General features: G+C 43.2%; 2 protein-coding genes across 4 annotated transcripts in view; both read left to right on the top strand.

The window, feature by feature from the left end:
* The window catches only part of LOC110535425 (catenin delta-2), a 395208-nt gene extending 392898 nt beyond the window's left edge, over positions 1-2310 (top strand). For all 3 annotated transcript variants that reach the window (XM_036935119.2, XM_090189680.1, XM_090189681.1), the window contains one exon: positions 1-2310. This exon is cut by the window's left edge and continues 1953 nt beyond it. The gene's annotated coding sequence lies outside the window, so the exon portion shown is untranslated.
* A 10088-nt stretch (positions 2311-12398) lies between these two features.
* dap (death-associated protein) lies at positions 12399-27056 on the top strand. Its single transcript, XM_021620413.3, has 4 exons — positions 12399-12478; positions 14450-14555; positions 17805-17847; positions 24563-27056. The coding sequence occupies exons 1-4, from the start codon at positions 12424-12426 to the stop codon at positions 24680-24682; spliced, it is 324 nt and encodes a 107-aa protein (XP_021476088.1). The 5' UTR covers positions 12399-12423; the 3' UTR covers positions 24683-27056.

The raw sequence follows: 27056 nt of genomic DNA, 5'->3' as shown, positions 1-27056 counted from the left end.
TGTACGCGTTTGGGTGTGTGTCTTGATCACTGTCTGAAAGAAGAGGCATCCCTCCAGATAAGAGTCAGATTTTACAAAACACAACCCAAAGCAAAATTCACTTGACTGACATGTCCATAGAGAATGAATGACAAATCTATATATACGCAGCCTTCAGAAAGTATTCACACCTCTTGACTTATTCCACATTTTGTTGTTACAGCCTGAGTTCAAAATGGATTAAATATGTTTTTCTTCTCACTCATCTACACACAATACCCCATAATGACGGTGAAAACAGGTTTTTAGAAATGTTTGCAAATGTGTTGAAAATTAAATACAGAAATATCTCACAACTTTGGCAGCGATTGGGAGTCTTTCTGGGTAAGTCTAAGAGCTTTACACACTTGGATTGTGCAACATTATACCCATTATTTTTGAAATTCTTCAAGCCCTGTGTTTTCAAGTCTGCCATAGATCATTTATTTGTATTTATTTTTTCCACCCTTTTTCTCCCCAATTACGATCTTGTTTCATCGCTGCAACTCCCCAATGGGCTCTGAAAAGGGGAATGTTGAGTCATGTGTCCTCCGTAACATGACCTTCCAAACTGCGCTCCTTAACACCCGCCCACTTAACACTGTTCAACTGACGACGGAGGTCAGCTGGCAGGCGCCCGGCCTGCCACAAGGCGTCGCTAGAGCGTGATGAACCAAGTAAATGAACCAATGGAGCATGGTACTCAGTAATGTATTGTATTGAATTTGCCCCAAACATAACACCTTGTATTCAGGACAAACGGTTAATTGCTTTGCCATATTTTTTAGCAGTATTACTTTAATGCCTTGTTGCAAACAGGATGCATGTTTTGGAATATTTTTATTGTAAACATGCTGCCTTCTTTTCACTCTGTCATTTAGGTTAGTATTGTGGAGTAACTACAATGTTGTTGATCCATCCTCAGTTTTCTCCTATCACAGCCATTAAACCCTCTACTGTTTTAACTTCACAATTGGCCTCATGGTGAAATCCCTGAGCGGTTTCCTTCCTCTCCGGCAGCTGAGTTAGGAAGAATTTTCTTTGTAATGACTGGGTGTATTGATACACCATCCAAGGTGTAATTAATAACTTCATCATGCTCAAAGGGATATTCAATGTGTTTTTTAAAAACCCATCTTTAACCCTTCTTTGCGAGGCATTGGAAAACGTCCCTGGTCTTTGTGGTTGAATATGTGTTTGAAATTCACTGCTCGGCTGAAGGACCTTATAGATAATTGTATGTGTGGGGTACAGAAATTAGGTAGTCATTCAAAAATAATGTTAAACACTATTATTGCATACAGAGGGAGTCCATGCAACTTATTGTGACTTGTTAAGTACAGTTTTACTTTTGAACTTATTTAGGCTTGCCATAACAAAGAGGTTGAATACAGTGGAGGCTGCTGAATGGAGGACGGCTCATAATAATGGCTGGAACGGCACTATTGGAATGACATCAAACACATAGAAACCATGTGTTTGATACCATTCCACCTATACCACAACAGCTATTACCACAAGCCCATCCTCTCCAATTAAGCTGCCACCAACCTCCTGTGGTTGAATACTTATTACTCAAGACATTTAAGCTTTCATGTTTTATTAATTTGTAAAAAATAATAATTGAAAAATATCATTCCACGTTATGGGGTATTGTGTGTAGGCCAGTGACACAAAAACAAGAATATAATCCATTTTAAATTCAGACTGTTACTCAACAAAATGTGGAAAAAGTCAAGGGGTGTGAATACTTTCTGAAGGCACTGCATATATATATATATATATATATATATATATATATATATATATATACAAGGGTATCAAACACATGGTTTATGTGTGTTTGATGTCATTCCATATACGTATATATATATATATATATATATATATATATATATATATATATATATATATATACTTTTTATGTGCAGGTTTCGGTGTCACTAAAAGAAACAATGTTATATGGAGAGAAAAAAAAACATATACAATATGACTCTGTTCACGTGACTGTACTGATGATGACGATGATGATGAAGTTTGAACCCCCTGTTGAGAAGACAGCTCAGTTCCAATATTCACACTAGCATACTAGTTATTTGGCAATACATTCTAAGCAGTACGCTAGAGTAGATATTGGAACGTAGCAGAACCAACAGAACCTAGCTGATGATAGTGATGATGTTGACACTATGGTGCGCGTTGTGATGTCGTGTGTCCTGGCTTATTAGAAGACCTTACTGAGTGTGGATGCTACCTTTAACACCAGGTAAATAAAAGACTCTTTGCAATCTATTCTACCTATTCAACATTTATTTCACCAGCTATCATAAAGATAGTTTTTTTATTATTCACATTTTATTAATTACTTTGGTACTTTTTCAAAGTCATATAAGTCACTGAACTTTCAAGAGAGCTTGAACGTCTTCCAAAAGTGAAAGCCAAGGTCGACAGTGACATTTAAAAACTCCCTTGAGGTTGGAAGAAACATTGAGTTGCCAGGGCATAAGTACAGAGGATGTTTAGACAGTAGTTCATCACTTTAACCCATCCTGGGCCAATCCTTTTCTATCACATCCTACCACATTTACCCAGATCTAAGATTATGTTTTTTATCCTTATCAGGACCGCTATTTCCCTGCTACTGCTGTGTGTGTGTGTGTGTGTGTGTGTGTGTGTGTGTGTGTGTGTGTGTGTGTGTGTGTGTGTGTGTGTGTGTGTGTGTGTGTGTGTGTGTGTGTGTGTGTGTGTGTGTGTGTGTGTGTCCACGTCCTGAAAGCTATTTCCCTGCTACTTCTGTGTGTGTGTGTCCACGTCCTGAAAGCTATTTCCCTGCTACTTCTGTGTCTGTGTGTGTCCACGTCCTGAAAGTTATTTCCTTGCTACTTCTGTGTCTGTGTGTGTGTCCACGTCCTGAAAGCTATTTCCCTGCTACTTCTGTGTATGTCTGTGTGTGTGTGTGTGTCCACGTCCTGAAAGCTATTTCCCTGCTGCCCTGCAGATAAATCACATGCCACATGGTGTTATCTCCCTGACAGGCTCCACTGACAAGCAGCTGATTACATCTGGACTCATAAACACCTCCATTGGGGACTGGGCCAGCAGACATGTTGTTACATGTCCAACTGAAAATAGGCTCTGTCATAATGTGGATAGCTTACAAATGTATCCACAGACCTGATGCATTCTAGCCATGCATACACTGACTATGGAGTAATAGACATGTTTCAAATAGAATGATAATCCCTTACATACCACTCTATAGATGAATAACAACAGTGACAAGATATAGACAGACCCTTTAACTCTCCTGGTACTTTCCCCCTGCAGTCACATTTGATTCATTTCATCAAAGAGCTCGGTGCCTGGCTACAAAGCCAGCCTGGAAGTGTTTTAGAAGAGCGGAAGAAGTAGGTGGTGGCACTTTGACAGTTGACTAGAACTCATTTCCTTGCTGTGATCCAATGTAGTGCTCCGCGATAACTGTATTGTCGTGATTATTACCCTTCACAATAATTAGACACGTTAGACACTGTCAGAGAAAGTAGTCCCACAGTGGATGGGTGGTGGTAATGTGGCATGAAAATAGCTCTTCAATTTCACCTCCATTTTATGCCTCAAACACGGCAGAGACAGACACCGCCGGGGACGTGGTACCACGCTGTACTGTTCCTCTCTGCTCTGCTGCTTGCCTCTGCCCATCGAGCCGTGACAAACCTCGGGCACAGAGGAGGTGTGTGCGTGGATGGGTGTGTGCATGTGCATGCGTCAAGGGTGAAATTGTGGTTTAGATAATTGGGGGGCGAACAGTGGATGGGGTGTCCAGGGGGTCCTCTTTTAAAACACATTTCCTGCAATTATACACAGTATAAGTGGAAGAATAAGTGGAAGGCCTCCCCCCCAAGAATTGAAATATTGAATTAACATATATTATAATATATGTTACTTTAAAGGTTGACTTTGGGCAAAAATGCTAAAAACAACATCTTTAAATTGTATAACTGATCAATGCACCATCATACCAGATCATTGAATGCTTAACAAACAAAAGAAAGTTGGCTACAGAATGAATGAGTGAGTGAATGACGTCAACCCATACTGGAAGAGTTACTGGCTAGCTACAAAGTGGCAAACTTAGCTAACAAACTAGCTACTTGGGTCATGGTGTGCATGACAAGAATGACACATCGATGAACCACCAAAGGCACACCCCGTTTCTGTTAGAAAATTGAGAAAGAAGAGGAGTTGGACCGTTTTTTCGCACCCAAAGTTGATAGTTAAAGCTAATTTCCTGCAATTCTACACATTTTGCCATTGCTTTTGACGTGTTTGTATGCTATCTGGGGGGACCCACAAGCCGAAACACTTTTAACATAAATGATTGGGGGGTAGAGGGGACAAACCAAACTGTTCTGAATTGGGGGGGCATGCCCCCCCCCCCCCCATCCCCCATGGAAATTTCACCTATGGCATGCACATATGTGTGTGTGCACGCGTGGTGGTTCAGTCTAGAAGGTTTGAAACGAATATCGATTTCTGATTAAACAAAGATGAGCATTCAGCAGTGTGCCAAAGATACAGACAGACAGACCTAACAACATTATGTATGAGAAACAGAATTCTAATCCGCTTTAGGAGCGAGGTAGGGAGAGAGAGAGATACAGAGAAAGTCAGATGGAGCAAGACAGAGGGAGGTAGCGAGAGAGAGAGAAGGGGGAGAAAGAAAGGGTAGCTGAGAGAAATGGGAGAAGAGGGGGACTAAAAGACGACAGCGGCAGTGAGAAAGAGGAGCCCAGACTGCTCTGTGTGATTCGTTTAGGGCCATGTTAGAAACCCTGACGGTTCAATTTGAGCTCTGCCTAGGAACCTGGCGTCGGGCGCATACGATAGGAATGATTAATGTTGCTGATGAGCTAAATACAAAACCTCTGGTGTGTGGAATAGCAACATGAATGGAGGAATAGTGGAAAATAGCCTTGCTATGCACCGCACCTAAACTCTGTAAGATGTGACTGGCAGGGAATGGTTTGGACCTAAACAGTGGTTTTAGCCTGGTGTTCATTACATGCCAGATGCCACAGTAAAGGGGACACATTTAGTAGGCCAATCATACCGCTATTACTTTTTGAAAATGACACAATGAATATTTGTAAATGTCATCATTGTGTCCCTCCCTCTCCTCCTACTTCACACATAGAAGCACACACCGTGAGGTGTCCTGTCAGATGGAATCTCCTCACCCTGAATGAAGCATGACAGTACAGTAGAGTGTTACCCATTGGAGACAAGGATAGACAGTTATTCTTTACCGTTGCAGAAACTAGTCTTTGGTTTTAGCCTGCTGTGAAACCATACCCCCTACAGAGAGAGAGAGAGAGAGAGAGAGAGAGAGAGAGAGAGAGAGAGAGAGAGAGAGAGAGAGAGAGAGAGAGAGAGAGAGAGAGAGAGAGAGAGAGAGAGAGAGAGAGAGAGAGAGAGAGAGAGAGAGAGAGAGAGAGAGAGAGAGAGAGAGAGAGAGAGAGAGAGAGAGAGAGAGAGAGAGAGAGAGAGAGAGAGAGAGAGAGAGAGAGAGAGAGAGAGAGAGAGAGAGAGAGAGAGAGAGAGAGAGAGAGAGAGAACGTGTGTTCTTGTCAGATGAGGCATAGTCACTAGTGACGTCCCCATTCTGTCTCTCTGTAAACCATCACAGAGAGAGCTTCTCCCAGGCACACAAACACACACACACATATCAATCGTTCTGGGACTTTGTGTTTGTCTTTAGCTGTGGTCACTAACCCCCAGCCACACACAGACAGACCGACCGACCGACCGACCGACAGGACAGACATACCTCAGTGTAGTCTACCCACTGTTACCTGTTCTGTCTATCACTACTGTTACCTGTTCTGTCTATCACTACTGTTACCTGTTCTGTCTACCACTACTGTTATCTGTTCTGTCTATCACTACTGTTACCTGTTCTGTTTAACACCACTGTTACCTGTTCTGTTTAACACCACTGTTCCCTGTTCTGTCTATCACTTATGTTACCTGCTCTGTCTATCACTACTGTTACCTGTTCTGTCTATCACCACTGTTACCTGTTCTGTCTATCACTACTGTTACCTGTTCAGTCTAACACCACTGTTACCTGTTCTGTCTATCACTTCTGTTACCTGCTCTGTCTACCCACTGTTACCTGTTCTGTCTATCACTACTGTTACCTGCTCTGTCTATCACTACTGTTACCTGTTCTGTTTAACACTACTGTTACCTGTTCTGTCTATCACCACTGTTACCTGTTCTGTCTATCACTACTGTTACCTGTTCTGTTTAACACTACTGTTACCTGTTCTGTCTATCACTACTGTTACCTGTTCTGTCTATCACTACTGTTACCTGTTCTGTCTAACACTACTGTTATCTCCCCTGTCTATCACTACTGTTACCTGTTCTGTTTAACACTACTGTTACCTGTTCTGTCTAGCACTACTGTTACCTGTTCTGTCTATCACTACTGTTGCCTGTTCAGTCTAACACCACTGTTACCTGTTCTGTCTATCACTTATGTTACCTGCTCTGTCTACCCACTGTTACCTGTTCTGTCTATCACTACTGTTACCTGTTCTGTCTAGCACTACTGTTACCTGTTCTGTCTAGCACTACTGTTACCTGCTCTGTCTAGCACTACTGTTACCTGTTCTGTCTAGCACTACTGTTACTTGTTCTGTCTAGCACTACTGTTACCTGTTCTGTCTATCACTACTGTTACCTGCTCTGTCTAGCACTACTGTTACCTGTTCTGTCTAGCACTACTGTTACCTGTTCTGTCTAGCACTCCTGTTACCTGTTCTGTCTACCCACTGTTACCTGTTCTGTTTAACACTACTGTTACCTGTTCTGTCTACCCACTGGTATCTGTTTTGTCTAACACTACTGTTACCTGTTCTGTCTATCACTACTGTTACCTCCCCTGTCTAACACTACTGTTACCTCCCCTGTCTAACACTACTGTTACCTCCCCTGTCTATCACTACTGTTACCTGCTATGTCTACCCACTGTTATCTGTTTTGTCTAACACTTCTGTTATCTCCCCTGTCTTACACTACTGTTACCTGTTCTGTCTACCCACTGTTATCTGTTTTGTCTAACACTACTGTTACCTGTTCTGTTTAACACTACTGTTACCTGTTCTGTTTAACACTACTGTTACCTGTTCTGTCTATCACCACTGTTACCTGTTCTGTCTATCACTACTGTTACCTGTTCTGTTTAACACTACTGTTACCTGTTCTGTCTATCACTACTGTTACCTGTTCTGTCTATCACTACTGTTACCTGTTCTGTCTAACACTACTGTTATCTCCCCTGTCTATCACTACTGTTACCTGTTCTGTTTAACACTACTGTTACCTGTTCTGTCTAGCACTACTGTTACCTGTTCTGTCTATCACTACTGTTGCCTGTTCAGTCTAACACCACTGTTACCTGTTCTGTCTATCACTTATGTTACCTGCTCTGTCTACCCACTGTTACCTGTTCTGTCTATCACTACTGTTACCTGTTCTGTCTAGCACTACTGTTACCTGTTCTGTCTAGCACTACTGTTACCTGCTCTGTCTAGCACTACTGTTACCTGTTCTGTCTAGCACTACTGTTACTTGTTCTGTCTAGCACTACTGTTACCTGTTCTGTCTATCACTACTGTTACCTGCTCTGTCTAGCACTACTGTTACCTGTTCTGTCTAGCACTACTGTTACCTGTTCTGTCTAGCACTCCTGTTACCTGTTCTGTCTACCCACTGTTACCTGTTCTGTTTAACACTACTGTTACCTGTTCTGTCTACCCACTGGTATCTGTTTTGTCTAACACTACTGTTACCTGTTCTGTCTATCACTACTGTTACCTCCCCTGTCTAACACTACTGTTACCTCCCCTGTCTAACACTACTGTTACCTCCCCTGTCTATCACTACTGTTACCTGCTATGTCTACCCACTGTTATCTGTTTTGTCTAACACTTCTGTTATCTCCCCTGTCTTACACTACTGTTACCTGTTCTGTCTACCCACTGTTATCTGTTTTGTCTAACACTACTGTTACCTGTTCTGTTTAACACTACTGTTACCTGTTCTGTCTATCACTACTGTTACCTGTTCTGTCTACCCACTGTTATCTGTTTTGTCTAAAAACTACTGTTACCTCCCCTGTCTAACACTACTGTTACCTGATCTGTCTACCCACTGTTACCTGTTCTGTCTATCACTACTGTTACCTTTTCTGTTTAACACAACTGCTACCTCCCCTGTCTTACACTACTGTTACCTGTTCTGTCTTACACTACTGTTACCTGCTCTGTCTAGCACCACTGTTACCTGCTCTGTCTACTTACTTTTACCTGCTCTGACTCGCACGTTTAGTAAATGTATTAGGATCCTCTGCCAAGGCAGCAGATACTCTTCCTGAGGTCCAAACATGTGATTGGTCCTTCTATACACACACACACACTGATGAATTGAAATAGCATTGTTTAGATGAACACTCACACACCCGACTGGGAGGTTTGGACATTTTTTAAAAGCTGTATTCTCCCCTCTAGTGGTCACATGCAAGAACAAACACATGTACACATGTACACACACACAACCTAAAGGCATGGGGACCATAATACTTGTGAACATAAGCAAGCATTTAAAGGTAAGGTCGATTTACTTGCTTGTGACAGAATCTGGTCCCATAAAATAACATGGCACACGTTAGCCCTTTGCTAACCTCACCAAGTGGCAGTGATTACATCCTGGCACAACCAGTTCAATTTGGAGACGTTGTAGGATGTGTTCCGGATGTGCCGCTTTCAAGGAGCGGGACATTAATCCGGGCGCTTATAAGAAATTCCGCTTTGCCCTCAGACGAACCATCAAACAAGCCAAGCGTCAATACAGGATTAAGATTGAATCCTAGTACACCGGTCCTGACGCTCGTCGGATGTGGCAGGGCTTGAAAACTATTACAGACTACAAAGGGAAACTGAGACACAGGCTGCCCAGTGACGCGAGCCTACTAGATACGCTAAATGCCTTTTACGCTCGCTTCGAGGCAAGCAACACTGAAGCATGCATATGAGAGCACCAGCTGTTCTGGACGACTGTGTGATAACGCTCTCTGGAGCCGAAGTGAGCAAGACCTTTAAACAGGTCAACATTCACAAAGCCGCTGGAGCAGACGGATTACCAGGATGTGCACTCAAAGCATGCATGGACCAACTGGCAAGTGTCTTCACTGACATTTTCAGCCTCTCCCCGTCCGAGTCTGTACTACCTACATGTTTCAAGCAGATCACCATAGTCCGTGTGCCCAAGGAAGTGAAGGTAACCTGCCTAAATTATTAGCACTCATGTCGGTAGCCATGAAGTGCTTTGAAAGGCTGGGCATGGCTCACATCAACAATGTTCTCCCGAATACCCTAGACTCACTCCAATTCGCATACCGCCCAAACAAATCCACAGATGACGCAATCTCAATCGCACTCCACACTGCCCTTTCCCACCTGGACAAAAAGAAGCCCTATGTGAGAATGCTGTTAATTGACTACAGCTCAGCGTTCAACACCATAGTGCCCACAAAGCTCATCACTAAGATAAGGACCCCAGGACTAAACTCCTCCCTCTGCAACTGGATCCTGGACTTCCTGACGGGCCGCCCCAAGGTGGTAAGGGTAGGCAACAACACATCTGCCACGCTGATCCTCAACATTGGGTCCCCTCAGGGGTGTGTACTTAGTCCTCTCCTGTACTCCCTGTTTACCCACAACTCTGTGGTCAAACACGACTCCAACACCATCATTAAGTTTGCTGACGACACAACAGTGCTTCTTCACCTGCATTGCTTGCTGTTTTGGGTTTTAGGCTGGGTTTCTGTACAGCACTTTGTGACATCAGCTGAAATAAGAAGGGCTTTATAAATACATTTGATTGAATTTGATTGGTAGGCCTGATCACCGACAACGATGAGACGGCCTATAGGGAGGAGGTCAGAGACCTGGCAGTGTGGTGCCAGGACAACAACCTCTCCTTCAATGTAAGCAAGACAAAGGAGCTGATCATGGACTACAGGAAAGGGCGAACCGAACAGGCCCCCATTAACATCGACGGGGCTGTAATGGAGCGGGTCGAGATTTTCAAGTTCCTTGGTGTCACCAATGAACTATCATGGTCCTAACAGACCAAGACAGACGTGAAGAGGACACGACAACACCTTCCCCTTCAGGAGGCTGAAAAGATTTGGCATGGGTCCCCAGTACCTTCAAAAGTTCTACAGCTGCACCATCGAGAGCATCCTGACCAGTTGCATCACCGCCTGGTATGGCAACTGCTCGGCAACAGTAGACAACAGCTTGAAAATGTATAAAAAATAATTTCTGCCTTGCACTCAAACACACTACTTTTGCCTAATAAACATATTGCAGGCTATATTACATGGACCTGTACACCTAAATGTAAGCCCACATTTGATGCATTTTCATAATCATCAGCTTAGTCACATACAGTATGTGTTATTCACTGGAGGAGGACCCAAAGTGTACAGTAGAAATCATTTGCACTCTCAGTATCATCATACAGATGGCAGTATTGCAGTTTGAGTCGGCAGTCAATGTAGGAAGACTCTTCATTAGTATATACATGTAGGCCTACAATGTTTTATAGTTTATGCATAATTATAAAAAATGTAATCGACCATCGAAGGACCGAGTTGGAACAGTTTTTTCCTGAGAAAAAAAGCTTGATGCGAAGTGGGCTCAAACCCACGGTTAAAACGCACTCTCAATTACGAGTGACCGCTTTAGCAGTGGGTGCCACCTAGAAACAGTTAATAGTTAAATTTAACAATTAAGGTTGCGCTAATGATAACCTATATGACTCCTAGGCTTTTCGTTTATTTTTTTTACAATGTACGATAAACTGTCTTGGAAGGACCTCATTTATATTTTCCCATAAAAGCACATGGATGTGTGCGAAACAGACATGATATATTTGATAGGTGGAAGAAGAAGTTGTGCCAGAATCATGTAATCAGTACCACGTTATCTGATGGGACGAGATAGAATTTAGCGTTTGGTCACATCTAAGTAAATCAAACATTTTAATTGCCTGACTCATTTTGTGCGTAAGAACATGAGGTGCGATCAGTTCGCTTGAATGATTGCTACATTGCGGAACGGTTTGTACTGAATAACACTTTCCCCAAAACCTTATTGAATAGACTTTGAGGTACGTTTACTTTGCTCCCGTTTGGCGGTTGTGGCGAGGTGTGGCTTGACACAGTGAATGACGTATTTAAAAGGTGGTGACCATGCTGACATTGTTCCCCAAGCCACAACCCAACCCCTCCCCGTTTTTCAACTGGTCTTTCAGTACAGCGTCCATTTCCGTTCAATTGTGCGTTCCAGAACGTAAAAATTTGCTGAATGCAGCCTGGTTTAACTTTAAATGCGTGCTTATGTTCACATGTATCGAAAAATGTTGTTTATGTTATGAATTAATCAACAACATTGTTCTACAAAACAAGGAGAGAAGGACAGCAGTGACCTCCTAGCCTTTTGATTGGACATCAACACCTTGACACCTCTCATAGGACTACAACACCCTCTGGACAGGGGGAATAGGTGTTATAGGATGTCTTCGCTACTGTCAGAACCAAACACTGACACACACCGAACACACGCACAGATGCCCACACTCACACAAACACACTGACTAGACGATTCCCTGATTTTCAGGGGTGAAAGTATAATTCATTTATTCCTGGTACGGGACCTCCTATCTACCTGCTATATATTAAACATATATCAAACATTTTTGTTTGCCATCATTGTAAATAAGAAATTGTTCTTAACTCACTTGCCTAGTTAAATAAAAATCTCTGCCTTGGCAAAGTATCTGTGTTCTCATCGAACCACATAGCATTTTTGGAGCGAAGGCTATAACGTTACCACCCGTCAAGTACATTACTTCCCTTTTCATGCCTCTGACATGTGCTAATGATTAAAAAAAAGTGGTATAATAGCCTACAGTGTTCTTGACATTTTGCTTTAATTATTGTGATAGGCTCATGTTTTTACCGGTATGGTGTACCCTCACTATTTATTTTTCCGGGACGCCTTACCGGACCTTACTTTGACCACTGTTGATTTTATTTATCCGTGGGAAATTCTTTATTCTGGCCTAGTCCCGTCCCGTACCTACACTACGTAAGACTGAACGTGACTTTCCTATTTGCTGATATTTTCTCTGTCCTCATCATGCCCCGTTGCCAAACAAAAAAGCCACGTTGACGAACTGGACTGAAGTCTACTGCTGCTGTTTTTCCCAGAAAAAATAGATCTAAACGAGCGTTTTTCACTCTTCCGAAATATATAAATTAGATTACAGATGTCTTCGCCTCCGAAGGAAAGAATCGAGACCAAAGGAGGACATCTCCCGGCTGGTATTAAACCTTCTGTTTCTTTTTACAGCACTAACATCGCTTTTGTTTTCATGGTTCAACTGACATTGTCTCACTGCATACGCATTAGGCCTATGTCAATAATTGTGTTGGGCAACGTTAGTTAGATATACACTACTCAAGTAGCTAGACTAACATTTGTGTGCTGTAGAACGACATCTGAAAGCTTACGAATTTTTTTTTTTTGTTGCCTGCCGCTAAGTCTGATTTCCCTAATAACGCATTACGCCTGTACATTGAGATCTAACGTTGCACATGTTGCCAATGTTTTATTGCCGGTGCGCCATCAATCCCAGGCCTGTATCTTCTATTGTGGCCTAGTTACTATAGTGGAAGCTACCGTATGAAGCCTGGGTGCCAGTCTGTTTGGTTGTCATTCCACTTATTGCTATAGGTTTGACATGACATTTCCATAAGGAGTTGGCAAGAGAGCAGAAACAGCAGAAACAGACTGGCATCCAGGCTATGTAGCTAAAGTATATGTGGGGGATCTGATAACAGTCCTAAGGAGTAGCCTACGTGGACATAGAAAGTAGGGCACGTAGCCATAACTGACTAAAGATTACAAGTAGCTACTAGCTAATGTTGCTAGGACTGCCAGGTGGTGAAAAGACACGATCTCATTAGTAGGATATGCCTCGTCTTAAAATACTCTAAGGGTGTTTTCATACAATTTTTGTTAATTTAGTAGGGTTCGCTTAATTTTTTTGTCCAATGTGAACATTCCAAAGGAACTCAGACCCCTCGAGTCCCAGAAGCGAAACGAACTGAGACCGAGGGGGGGTCTGAGTTTGGTTTGCTTGAAATCCTCAGTCCGGTTTTCCTTTTTTTTACGGCAATGTGAACACAAAGCTCCCCATGTCCGTTTGCCATTATTCCCGCACCACACACTAGTCTACTGCAACACTGTTTTTCCTGCCATAACCGTTCACATTAGTGTCACAATTGAGGGAAGATTTTGTGGGTTCGGAGAAAAAAACGTGTTCTGTTTTGGGATATTGATTAGCAATTGTCAAGGATGCACAGAAATGCCAAAATATGAGTTTTTAGGTTATTTGTTTACAGTATGTGATATATAGGTCAAGAGAGCTTCATTAGATGTTTATTGATTGTGGAGTTTGAATAGTGTGAAGACAACAGGGTACAAAAATAAATTGTAGCTCTTACAACATTCAATTACAGCATTTTTTAATCTGCAGTTATTCTTTTGCTATTTATTCTGTTACTATTAACATGTCAATATTATTGGTATCTTCTGATTATGATGATTGGCATCTTTTAACTAAATGCAATTTCTTTGCTTCCAAAATGTAAGCAGGCATATAGCTTTCTGACCAGATGGAATGACTTTTCCTGCACATTGTAAAAATCCAGAGTGCATTGAGTGATTGTTGGAAAAAGATCTTGGTTCCTTTCTAAACATAGCAATGTGAAGGCAAAGAGGACTCAAACCACAAAATAGTTGGTTGTGAACTGGCAGAAGAGTCGAGTCCTCATTCAAGGGCAATGTGAATGCGACGTTCACAGAGTTCTTTAGTCTGTTTTTTACCCCAGAGTTCACTTTAATGAGGACTGAGATCGGTTATTTTAAAGAGGATTATTATTGTTTTTGACCAAGTCCACCTCTTCTGATTATCTGACTGTCTGTGGTTCATTTTACGGCTTTGGCGAATTGATTTTTTTTTTGCGCCTCAGCCTTTTGTCCACACTACCCTAATGCAGCATTTCCCAAACTCGGTCCTGGGGAACTGCATATTTTGGTTTTTGCCCTAGCACCAGATTGATAAAAATAATGAAAGTTTGATGCTGAGTTGATTATTTGAATCAGCTGTGTTGTGTTAGGGCAACAAGAACAAAAATAGTTTGGGAAACACTGCCTAATGTGTGTAGGTGTTTGTTAATGTATAACAGTGATAAAGATGTGTGTTGATGTGAATTCATTGTGTGTGACAGTGAAGGCAGGGGGGATGAGGATCGTGCAGAAGCACCAGGGAGCAGCTCCACCTGAGCCGCCTCCTGTCAAGGACAAGGACGACGAGGAGTTTGTGGAGGAGCCTAGGTAACACACAAACACACACACACACAAAATAGTTTTAAAAAATGGAAAAGTGGAGCGTGCATATGTATTCACTCCTTTTGCTATGAAGCCCCTAAATGAGACCTGGTCCAACCAATTACCTTCAGAAGTCACATAATTTGTTAGATTGCACACAGGTGGACTTCAAGTGTCACATGATCTCAGTATATACATACACACACACACACCTGTTCTGAAAGCCCCCAGAGTCTGCAACACCACTAAGCAAGGAGCACCACCAAGCAAGTGGCACCATGAAGACCAAGGAGCTCTCCAAACAGGTCATGAACAAAGTTGTGGAGAAGTAACGTTGAACATCCCACAGAGCACCACTAAATCCGTTATTAACAAATGGCAAGAATATGGCACCACAACAAACCTGCGAAGAGAGGGCCGCCCACCAAAATATCACGGCCAGGCAAGGAGGGCATTAATAATGGAGGCAGCAATAAGACCAACGATAACCCTGAAAGATCTGCAAAGCTCCACAGCAGAGATTGGAGTATCGGTCCATAGGATCACTTTAAGCCGTACACTCTACAGAGCTGAGCTTTACGGAAGAGTGGCCAGAAAAAAAGCCATTGCTTAAAGAAAAAAATAAGCAAACGTTTGGTGTTCGCCAAAGGGCATGTGGGAGATTCCCCAAACATATGGAAGAAGGCACTCTGGTCAGATGAGACTAAAATTGATATTTTTGGCCATCAAGGAAAACACTATGTCTGGTGCAAACCCAACACCTCTCATCACCCCGTGAACTCCATCCTCACAGTGAAGCGTGGTGGCAGCAGCATGCGGTGGCAATGTTTTTCATTGGCAGGGACTGAGAAAATGGTCAGAATTGAAGGAATGATGGATGGCGCTAAGTACAGGGAATTTTTGCGTCAAATGGGTCAAATGTTTAGGGTAGCTTCCCACAATAAGTTGGGTGAATTTTGGCCCATTCCTCCTGACAGAGCTGGTGTAACTGAGTCAGGTTTGTAGGCCTCCTTGCTCGCTCACGCTTTTTCAGTTCTACCGACAAATTTTCTATAGGATTTAGGTCAGGGCTTTATGATGGCCACTCCAATACCTTGACTTTGTTGTCCTTAAGCCATTTTGCCATGACTTTGGAAGTATGCTTGGGGTCATTGTCGATTTGGAAGACCCATTCGCGAACAAGCCTGACTGATGTCTTGAGATGTTGCTTCAATATATCCACATCATTTCCCTACCTCATGCCATCTATTTTGTGAAGTGCACCAGTCCCTCCTGCAGCAAAGCACCCCCACAACACGATGCTACCACCCCCGTGCTTCACAGTTGGGATGGTGTTCTTAGACTTGCAAGCCTCCTCCTTTTTCCTCCAAACAAAACGACGGTCTTTATGGCCAAACAGTTCTATTTTTGTTTCATCAGATTAGAGGACATTTCTCCAAAAAGTACGATCTTTGTCCCCATGTACAGTTGCAAACCGTAGTCTGGCTTTTTTATGGCGGTTTTGGAGTAGTGGCTTCTTCCTTGCTGAGTGGCCTTTCAGGTTGTCAATATAGGACTCGTATATGTTTGAGGCTATACTTTGTTGGAAAAATGTGTGGTGCTTCATGCCCCCCCACTAAGATCTGCTCTGGGTCTCGACTGTTGAGCAATGTCTGTTTATCCAGGTGAAATATTTACACCACACTGTGTGTGTGTGTTGCGTTTACCTCTGTGTACTCTCCAAAACCTGTTGAGCAACACGGTGAGAGTTTTGTATAAATGTTCAAACTGAGCTGTGGCTCTCACTCCTCTCTTTGGCCGGTCCTTGGGAGCAAGCAGGAATTGTGGCAAGGACACAGGGAAAGTAAAGAGCGAAAGAGGTTTATAGTATTGGCTTACCCTATGCCCCAGCCTGAAGAGGGAGGTTGCCATAAGAGCTCCTGCCCCGGGTCCTCTGGAGAGATCAGAGGCAGCAGTGAAAGTGCCCGTGTGAAATGCAGTAGAAATCCTCTATGATGCGGTCATCTTGGTTCTTACCCTGGCTCTGGCTTTCCTTCAGTCGCTCATTTAAGAGCAAGGTTAGTGTGTGTCCTGCGTGCATGCCTGTGTCCACTCTGAGAGCAGGTGGATGCTGTATAGCAGCCAGTGGAGCGAGGTCACCAAGGGAACGCCTGTCATATACAATTTAGACCTAGATGGAGAGATGGGAGGAAAGGGAGAGAAGTTTACAGTAAAGGCAAGAGAGCATCGCCATAAGCACTTCCTGTACACAGCCTGAGGGGCGGGACCAACCCTAACTCTGAAGCTCTTTTTTTCATGTCGCGCTCTTGCTCTCCCCCACTCTATTTCTCTCTTTATCCCTCTCTCCCGCTAGCATTTCGCTACACCCGCAATAACATCTGCTAAACACGTGTATATGACAACTAAAAAAAGTATCTTTATCCCCTCTCTCTCTCCCCCTCTCTTTTTGTCTCTCTTTCCCCTCATCTTGTCTATCTGCACTCCAGACGACTGACTGACTGCGCCTCAATCCTCTAATCTCAGAGGAACTTGTTTTCTCACTGATTAAATTGCTCTCATACCAGTGTAGTTGGATTGTAATAACATGTTGACATTACTTGAAGATAATGTTTAGGCTACTTTAAGTGAAGTACTCCAATACAGGTATACTGCAGCGAAGTGGGCCTGTGTCTGTCAGTCATTAACGTCTTGACAAGGCCGCTGGTGTTGTACCAAGGACGCTAGCGACAATATGTAGGCTACCTTAATTCTGTATGCTACGTTAAGTCTCTCTGCTGCCCTGCCCAAACCTCCAGAGGTAGAAGCTGAGGACAGCTTTTCACCTCCGGTAATGGTTCTGCTGTTACATCAGACAGGACTCGTTTCTCATGTCAAGGTCCATTTCCATCTCGGGATCTCTCTCTCTCCCCCACTGTGTGAGTTGCAGTGTAGAACCAGTCCAGTATTAATGATAGTCATTTAGCAGGGTGGCAGGCAGATCCACAGCATCACAGTACTGTGAATGAGCTCACGGAGGTCTCTTTCTCTCGCCGTCTGTGTATGTTTGTTCAATTGGATCAAACAGAAGCACTTTCTGTTCCTGTCTTTTATAACCCCCTGTAAGAGAAACTCCAGAGTTGATGGTCAGTGTTTCTGACATCGACACAGGCATACATTCATCAGGCATTTCATCTCAACAAAATGTGATCGTGTCTTGTCAAAGAATTGACATTGAGGTAGGAGTCTGATGTGTTTAACCCCTCTTTCTGTCTCTAGCCCACCAAAGCCCACTGTGGTCGTGTCAGGAGTGGTTACAAAGGTAAGACCAAAGTGTGTGTGTGTGTGTGTGTGTGTGTGTGAGACCCACCCAGATGTCCTTGACAGGGTCAGATGGGGCAAGACGGCTCCTAGCGTCGTGTTAGCACTGAACACAGATTGTTGGAGAGATACCAGATACCACCTCGGACTGGATTCTTCACCAACGCACACACACACTAAGCTTAGCCTACCCTGGCCCCTAGGATATTACCATTTACCCCCACCCTTTCCACTCCACGCTTACCCCCATCTAAGCTCACCCCTCTGGGGTCTCTACTCGCTCTCTCTGTACATCTAGGCTTGCCTTTTTATTCTCTATTTGTCTGTGCTGCCATACCTGCAGGCTGCGACAGCCTTAAATAAAGCCTGACGAACCAGGGGGCAGCTGCAGAGATTATATTCTCCCACTGAGATGACCTGAGAGAGGGGTTTTACATCTCCCTGATCAAGGCTAGCCTTACTGCCTCAGATTTATATTTGTTGAGGTTTGGTAAACTAAACTATACACACCCCATCCCTTCATTTCTCTCTCCCTCACGCTGATACACACCCATCCCTTCATTTCTCTCTCCCTCACGCTGATACACACCCATCCCTTCATTTCTCTCTCCCTCACGCTGATACACACCCCATCCCTTCCTTTCTCTCTCCCTCACGCTGATACACACCCCATCCCTTCCTTTCTCTCTCCCTCACGCCGATACACACCCCATCCCTTCCTTTCTCTCCCTCACGCCGATACACACCCCATCCCTTCCTTTCTCTCTCCCTCACGCCGATACACACCCCATCCCTTCCTTTCTCTCTCCCTCACGCCGATACACACCCCATCCCTTCCTTTCTCTCCCTCACGCCGATACACACCCCATCCCTTCCTTTCTCTCCCTCACGCCGATACACACCCCATCCCTTCCTTTCTCTCTCCCTCACGCCGATACACACCCCATCCCTTCCTTTCTCTCTCCCTCACGCCGATACACACCCCATCCCTTCCTTTCTCTCTCCCTCACGCAGATACACACCCCATCCCTTCCTTTCTCTCTCCCTCACGCAGATACACACCCCATCCCTTTCTCTCTCCCTCACGCCGATACACACCCCATCCCTTCCTTTCTCCCTCCCTCACGCTGATACACACCCCATCCCTTCCTTTCTCTCTCCCTCACGCCGATACACACCCCATCCCTTTCTCTCTCCCTCACGCCGATACACACCCCATCCCTTCCTTTCTCTCTCCCTCACGCTGATACACACCCCATCCCTTCCTTTCTCTCTCCCTCACGCTGATACACACCCCATCCCTTCCTTTCTCTCTCCCTCACGCCGATACACACCCCTTCCTTTCGCTCTCCCTCACGCCGATACACACCCCTTCCTTTCTCTCTCCCTCACGCCGATACACACCCCTTCCTTTCTCTCTCCCTCACGCCGATACACACCCCATCCCTTCCTTTCTCTCTCCCTCACGCCGATACACACCCCATCCCTTCCTTTCTCTCTCCCTCACGCTGATACACACCCCATCCCTTCCTCTCTCCCTCACGCCGATACACACCCCATCCCTTCCTTTCTCTCTCCCTCACGCTGATACACACCCCATCCCTTCCTTTCTCTCTCCCTCACGCTGATACACACCCCATCCCTTCCTTTCTCTCTCTTATATATGTATATACCTACCTCATATACATTGCCATCCTAGTTTGATCTTATTCCACTGTGTGTGAGTGCTTGCGCTTGCATTCCCGTCCGTATATCCAGAGGTTTATATAGATGATGTAACCTTCCATCTGGTCTCCCGACTGCACCATAATATCAATCCATGCATTTATTTATTTCTGTTTACATACAAACATAACAACATTGACTAATTTCCAGGAAAATACACCACATAGATTTCCTTATAGAGATTAGGATGTATGCTAGTGACCTAGAGAACTGATACAGGAGTTTTATTGTACCAGCTCCAGTGGACTGTATAAAGGGGTCTGAGTGGTGTCATGCCCAGATTCAGGCCTCCTAACCTGGATAATGATGTCTGCCACACCCCTGGCTCCCTTGATCGTAGGTCTTTCAGATCTATAGGAGTTATGGTCTTAAACTGAAACATTCACGAATATACATTGCACAACATTAGATTGCATGCATGCACAGACACACAGATATGATATATAAAAATGTGTGCGTGCATGTGTGGTGTGTTCTCTATACTGCTGTGTTAGCATTTCCTAGAGATTTGAAGCTGGTGAGTCATTCACAGCCAGCACAACTCTCTTATCTATCAGATATTATGACTACACCACTGTTACACACTACAGCACTCTTCTGGAACGCTACACAATTCTCCTGGGGGAGAGCGGGAAAGAGAGTGAGCGGGAGATTATGAAGAGGGGCAGTTTGTTTTTATATGAGCTATACTTTCATCCTCTGTAGGTTGACTCTGATCCTCACCCTATGGTATTAATGGACTTGTGTTCTAACCCTTATTAGGGCCGTGCCTCCTCTTTTTATTGAACCTTTATTTAACTAGGCAAGTCAGTGAAGAACACATTCTTATTTACAATGACGGCCTACCCAGGCCAAATTCTAACCCCGGACAACACTGGGCCGATAGGGCGGTGCACAATCTGAGAGAGAGAAGACTGCCAATCAAGTTCTTTAGTCTTAACTATAGCACTACATGTGAAGCAATGCAATGGAGTGTAAGAAGTAAATGCGTTTGGTTTTGATGGGATGTGGTATCGAAGGGAGGATGTGTATTTGTGGGCTGGGTTCAGGGAACTTCAGATCAAGGGTTTAAACCATGTGGGTAGACACTCCTGGGACACTCCTCCATTTGAATTCGATCACTTTTTTGACAGCAATCCCTTTTTTTGATTTAAACCACTTTCCATACGTCTGTGGTCAGAAAGCTCAAAGTTAACACGTTTTGCATACCCCACCCTAACATGAGACATCCATGCCTTCATCACTGGAAAAGGTTGAGTTTGATTATAATTTGAAAGTATACAAACAGTTATTTTTACTATTTCCTACATTGTAGAATAATAATGAAGACATCAAAACTATGAAATAACACGTATGGAATCATGTAGTAACCAAAAAAGTGTTAAACAAATCAACATACAGTTGAAGTTGGAAGTTTACATACACCTTAGCCGGAAGCTATACTGTTACACTGGCAATACTAAAGTGCCTATAAGAACATCCAATAGTCAAAGGTATATGGAATACAAATGAGAGAGAGAAATAGTCCTATAAATACTATATTAATTACAACCTAAAACCTCTTACCTTGGAATATTGAAGACTCATGTTAAAAGGAACCACCAGCTTTCATATGTTCTCATGTTCTGAGAAAGGAACTTAAACGTTAGCTATCTTACATCTTTCCAACACTTTGTTTTTGCATTATTTAAACCAAATGGAACATGTTTATCGACCTCTATTCTGTATACCCCCCTACCTTGTCACAATTGATTGACTCAAACGCATTAAGAAGGAAAGAAATTCCACAAATGAACTTTTAACAAGGCACACCTGTTAATTGAAATGCATTCCAGTTAACATGAAGCTGGTTGAGAGAATGCCAAGAGTGTGCTAAGCTGTCAAGGCAAAGGGTGGCTGTTTTGAAGAATCTCAAATATAAAAAATATTTGTGTAACACTTTTTTGGTTACTACATGATTCCATATGTGTTATTTCATAGTTTTGATGTATTCACTATTATCCTACAATGTAGAAAGTAGTACAAATAAAGAAACCCTTGAATGAGTAGGTGTCCTAAAACTTTTGAGCAGTTGTGTGTCGGGGGATTTAACCTTTTTTAACGTAATTTATCTAAAAATGGGTAAACCGATTTTTGTTAATATTTCTTTATGTTGTAGCTGAGATTTTTGTGTTGTGCCTGCCATCGGTTGAGACACAACATGCTCTTAAATACAGGGTGGGTGTCATTTCAATCATAGATATAGAATTCATAGAACTGACCTATTCCTTCAGACCACTGCAATTTAACTAGTACACCATTTGAAATTGAACTGAAATGTTTTCCTTCTAATTACTAACATAATGATGGCCACCGGGCATCTCGTTACTGAATGTCAACTTTGAAGTAAATGTTCATGTCTATTCTATTATCTATATTTATATGATTTCAATAGGTTTCCTATGGAAGATTGACAGTATAATTTAAAACAGATATTCCCATTCAAGTCAGTGTTCTATGATGTGTGGACCTCCATCTTTGTGATACCTTTTGAACGTCGAAATTGAAATTATATTCCCACTAGAGTACGTTTATCAGCCGAAACATGACACCCACCCTGTATTCAAGAGCATGTTGTATCTCAACCGATGGCAGCACAACATAATATGATATGATGTGAAATAGGTTCTAAGCTACAGCATTATATTTTGATAATTTACCTATTTAAGGTTACATTTTTACTTAAAAAAAAAAAAATATATATATATATAAAATAGTTTGACAACCCTGTTTGTAAGCTTTTAAAATGATGTCAATCTCAGCCGTTTATCTTCTCCAGTGATGAAGACGTGTCTCATGGCATGGTGGGGAATGCAAAATGGGTCAACTTTCAGCACCTTTTATCTCTAAGGTCCAAAAGGTCACGTTCTGAGGACTTCTACAATGGGAAATATCTATGGGAGGTTTCGTTCAAATCAAAAGGGGTTCAGTCAAAAGTGATTGAAATCAAATGGATTTACTCTCCTAGGTCTCTGTACTGGATGCTACTGTGTGTGTACACACACTCTCACACACACAGCATCCCTGTGGTAATTAATCAGAGAGCCAGAAAATTTAGAACAGACTGGGGTCAAACAGATCTGCACACCAGGAGAGACTGCGCGTAGACATACAAGTGATAGACACCACACGCAGGTGCTGCTGGATGCTTGGAGGAGCACTAAGGCCAGTGTGATGTATTGAAGCTATATGGCTCTGACTAAAAGGCCTGTAGTCTGAGGGCTGATCAGCTTGAGGAAAATATGTAGATACAGTGCCTTGCGAAAGTATTCGGCCCCCTTGAACTTTGCGAACTTTTGCCACATTTCAGGCTTCAAACATAAAGATATAAAACTGCATTTTTTTGTGAAGAATCAACAACAAGTGGGACACAATCATGAAGTGGAACGACATTTATTGGATATTTCAAACTTTTTTAACAAATCAAAAACTGAAAAATTGCCTGTGCAAAATTATTCAGCCCCTTTACTTTCAGTGCAGCAAACTCTCTCCAGAAGTTCAGTGAGGATCTCTGAATGATCCAATGTTGACCTAAATGACTAATGATGATAAATACAATCCACCTGTGTGTAATCAAGTCTCCGTATGAATGCACCTGCACTGTGATAGTCTCAGAGGTCCGTTAAAAGCGCAGAGAGCATCATGAAGAACAAGGAACACACCAGGCAGGTCCGAGATACTGTTGTGAAGAAGTTTAAAGCCGGATTTGGATACAAAAAGATTTCCCAAGCTTTAAACATCCCAAGGAGCACTGTGCAAGCGATAATATTGAAATGGAAGGAGTATCAGACCACTGCAAATCTACCAAGACCTGGCCGTCCCTCTAAACTTTCAGCTCATACAAGGAGAAGACTGATCAGAGATGCAGCCAAGAGGCCCATGATCACTCTGGATGAACTGCAGAGATCTACAGCTGAGGTGGGAGACTCTGTCCATAGGACAACAATCAGTCGTATATTGCACAAATCTGGCCTTTATGGAAGAGTGGCAAGAAGAAAGCCATTTCTTAAAGATATCCATAAAAAGTGTCGTTTAAAGTTTGCCACAAGCCACCTGGGAGACACACCAAACATGTGGAAGAAGATGCTCTGGTCAGATGAAACCAAAATTGAACTTTTTGGCAACAATGCAAAACGTTAAGTTTGGCGTAAAAGCAACACAGCTCATCACCCTGAACACACCATCCCCACTGTCAAACATGGTGGTGGCAGCATCATGGTTTGGGCCTGCTTTTCTTCAGCAGGGACAGGGAAAATGGTTAAAATTGATGGGAAGATGGATGGAGCCAAATACAGGACCATTCTGGAAGACAACCTGATGGAGTCTGCAAAAGACCTGAGACTGGGACGGAGATTTGTCTTCCAACAAGACAATGATCCAAAACATAAAGCAAAATCTACAATGGAATGGTTCAAAAATAAACATATCCAGGTGTTAGAATGGCCAAGTCAAAGTCCAGACCTGAATACAATCGAGAATCTGTGGAAAGAACTGAAAACTGCTGTTCACAAATGCTCTCCATCCAACCTCACTGAGCTCAAGCTGTTTTGCAAGGAGGAATGGGAAAAAATGTCAGTCTCTCGATGTGCAAAACTGATAGAGACATACCCCAAGCGACTTACAGCTGTAATCGCAGCAAAAGGTGGCGCTACAAAGTATTAACTTAAGGGGGCTGAATAATTTTGCACGCCCAATTTTTCAGTTTTTGATTTGTTAAAAAAGTTTGAAATATCCAATAAATGTCGTTCCACTTCATGATTGTGTCCCACTTGTTGTTGATTCTTCACAAAAAAATACAGTTTTATATCTTTATGTTTGATGCCTGAAATGTGGCAAAAGGTCGCAAAGTTCAAGGGGGCCGAATATTTTCGCAAGGCACTGTATGTGTGTGTGAACACCTTTTGTACTGTAACACACCTGTACTAAGTGGATGTGTGTGGTTGTGTTCTCAGGGTGATAAGGACTTCACCCCGGCGGCAGCCCAGGTAGCTCACCAGAAGCCCCAGCCGTCTGTCACCAAGATGCCCCAGAACCAGCACCTCACCCAGCAAATCCATCAGCCCCGCAAGTGAGGCTACCGCCAAGCTTACCTTCCCTCCGCTAACTCTGCTACAGTTGGCCCCACAAGGCGCCAGCAATCTTCCCAGACACAGCTCTACGGTCAGTTTTGTGTTTACCCCCCTCCAATGGTTAAGTAAGGATTTGAGGAGGCGAAACTGATCCTAAATCTGTGACTAAGGGCAAGCCAATGCAACGCATCATCAATGAACCACATCAGCCAACCTATCACAGTTGCCTACCGACCAACACAACAACCACAAACCAATCAAAGAACTGGACAACCAATCAATTAAGCATGCAACCAATTACCTTAAGTGCTCAGGTTACCAGGGAATCCCCTGTTAAGCATTCAATGTGATCCCACTCTCCTCATACTTGGGTTATTATACTGAACAGAAATATAAACGCAACAATTAAAAAAATGTACTGAGTTCATAACTCAGCAAAAAAAGAAACGTCCTCGCACTGTCAAATGCGTTTATTTTCAGCAAACTTAACATGTGTAAATATTTGTCTGAACACAAGATTCAACAACTGAGACATAAACTGAACAAGTTCCACAGACGTGACTAACAGAAATGGAATAATGTGTCCCTGAACAAGGGGAGGTCAAAAGTAACAGTCAGTATCTGGTGTGGCCACCAGCTGCATTAAGTACTGCAATGCACCTCCTCCTCATGGACTACACCAGATTTGCCAGTTCTTGCTGTGAGATGTTACCCCACTCTTTCACGAAGGCAACTGCAAGTTTCCAGACATTTCTGTGGGGGAATGGCCCTAGCCCTCACCCTCTGATCCAACAGGTCCCAGATGTGCTCAATGGGATTGAGATCCAGGCTCTTCACTGGCCATGGCTGTCTTGCAGGAAATCACGCACAGAACGAGCAGTATGGCTGGTGGCATTGTCATGCTGGAGGGTCATGTCAAGGTGAGCCTGCAGGAAGGGTACCACATGAGGGAGGAGGATGTCATCCCTGTAGCGCACAGCATTGAGAATGCCTGCAATGACAACAAGCTCAGTCCGATGATACAGTGACACACCGCCCCAGACCATGACAGACCCTCCACCTCCAAATCGATACCGCTCCAGAGTACAGGCCTCGGCGTAACGCTCATTCCTTCGACGATAAACGCATATCCGACCATCATCTCTGGTGAGACAAAACCGCGACTCGTCAGTGAAAAGCACTTTTTGACAGTCCTGTCTGGTCCAGCGTCGGTGGGTTTGTGCTCATAGGCAACGTTGTTTCTGGTGAGGACCGTTCCACAGGTGCATGTTCATTAATTATGGTTCATTGAACAAGCATGGGGAAACTGTGTTTAAACCCTTTACAATGAAGATCTGTGAAGTTATTTGGATTTTTACGAATCATCTTTGAAAGACAGGGTCCTAAAAAAAGGACTTCTTTTTTTGCAGAGTTTATATAATCATCAGTCAATGGAAATTAAATTAATTGGGACCTAATCTATGGATTTCACATGACTGAGCAGGGGTGTAGCCATGGGTAGCCAGGCCCACCCACTGGGGAGACAGGCCCAGCCAATCTGAATTAGATTTTCCCACAAACGGGCCTTATTACAGTCCAGAAATACTCCTCAGCACCCCCCAGGTGAAGAAGCCGGATGTGGAGGTCCTGGGCAGGAGTGGTTACACATGGTCTGCGGTTGTGAGGACGGTTGGACAGATTGCCAAATTGTCTAAAACAACATTGAAGGCAGTTTATGGTAGAGAAATTAACATCCAATTCTCTGGCAACAGCTCTGGTGGATATTCCTGCAGTCAGCATGCCAATGTCACACTCCCTAAAAACTAGAGACATCTGTGGCATTGTGTTGTGTGACAACTGCACATTTTAAAGTGGCCTTTTATTGTCCCCAGCACAAGGTGCACCTGTGTAATGATCCGGCTGTTTAATCAGCTTCTTGATATGCCACCCCTGTCTGGTGGCTGCATTATCTTGGTAAAGGAGAAATGCTTACTAACAGGGGTAGAAACACAGTTTTGCACAAAATATGAGAGAAATAAGGTTTTTGTGCATATGGAACATTTCTGAGATTTTATTTTTTTTAGCTAATGAATCATAGGACCAAAACTTTACATGTTGCGTTTGTATTTTTGTTCAGCGTAGTTCTAAGGGAAATGTCATAGACCATACACACAATCCTCCTTCATTTCAAGTGTGGTTATTGTCAACACCACATTTCAGGGTTCCAGGGAAATACATTTAGGCAAGAAGGAGTAATTTCGTAAGTTTATTTAATGAAGTTTAAAATTTATATATTTTTTATTTTACTCAGTTTGTTTCTTGAGTAAAGTCCTTAGTCAGTGAGTGGACTTAAGCATTAGGTGTGGTTGTTATGAATAAAGATGTAACTTTAAAACCA

Source organism: Oncorhynchus mykiss, chromosome 11, assembly GCF_057628025.1.
Source record: "Oncorhynchus mykiss isolate SJ-2025 chromosome 11, ASM5762802v1, whole genome shotgun sequence".
Lineage (NCBI taxonomy): Eukaryota > Metazoa > Chordata > Actinopteri > Salmoniformes > Salmonidae > Oncorhynchus > Oncorhynchus mykiss.
This window is presented reverse-complemented; position numbering and strand designations above follow the sequence as displayed.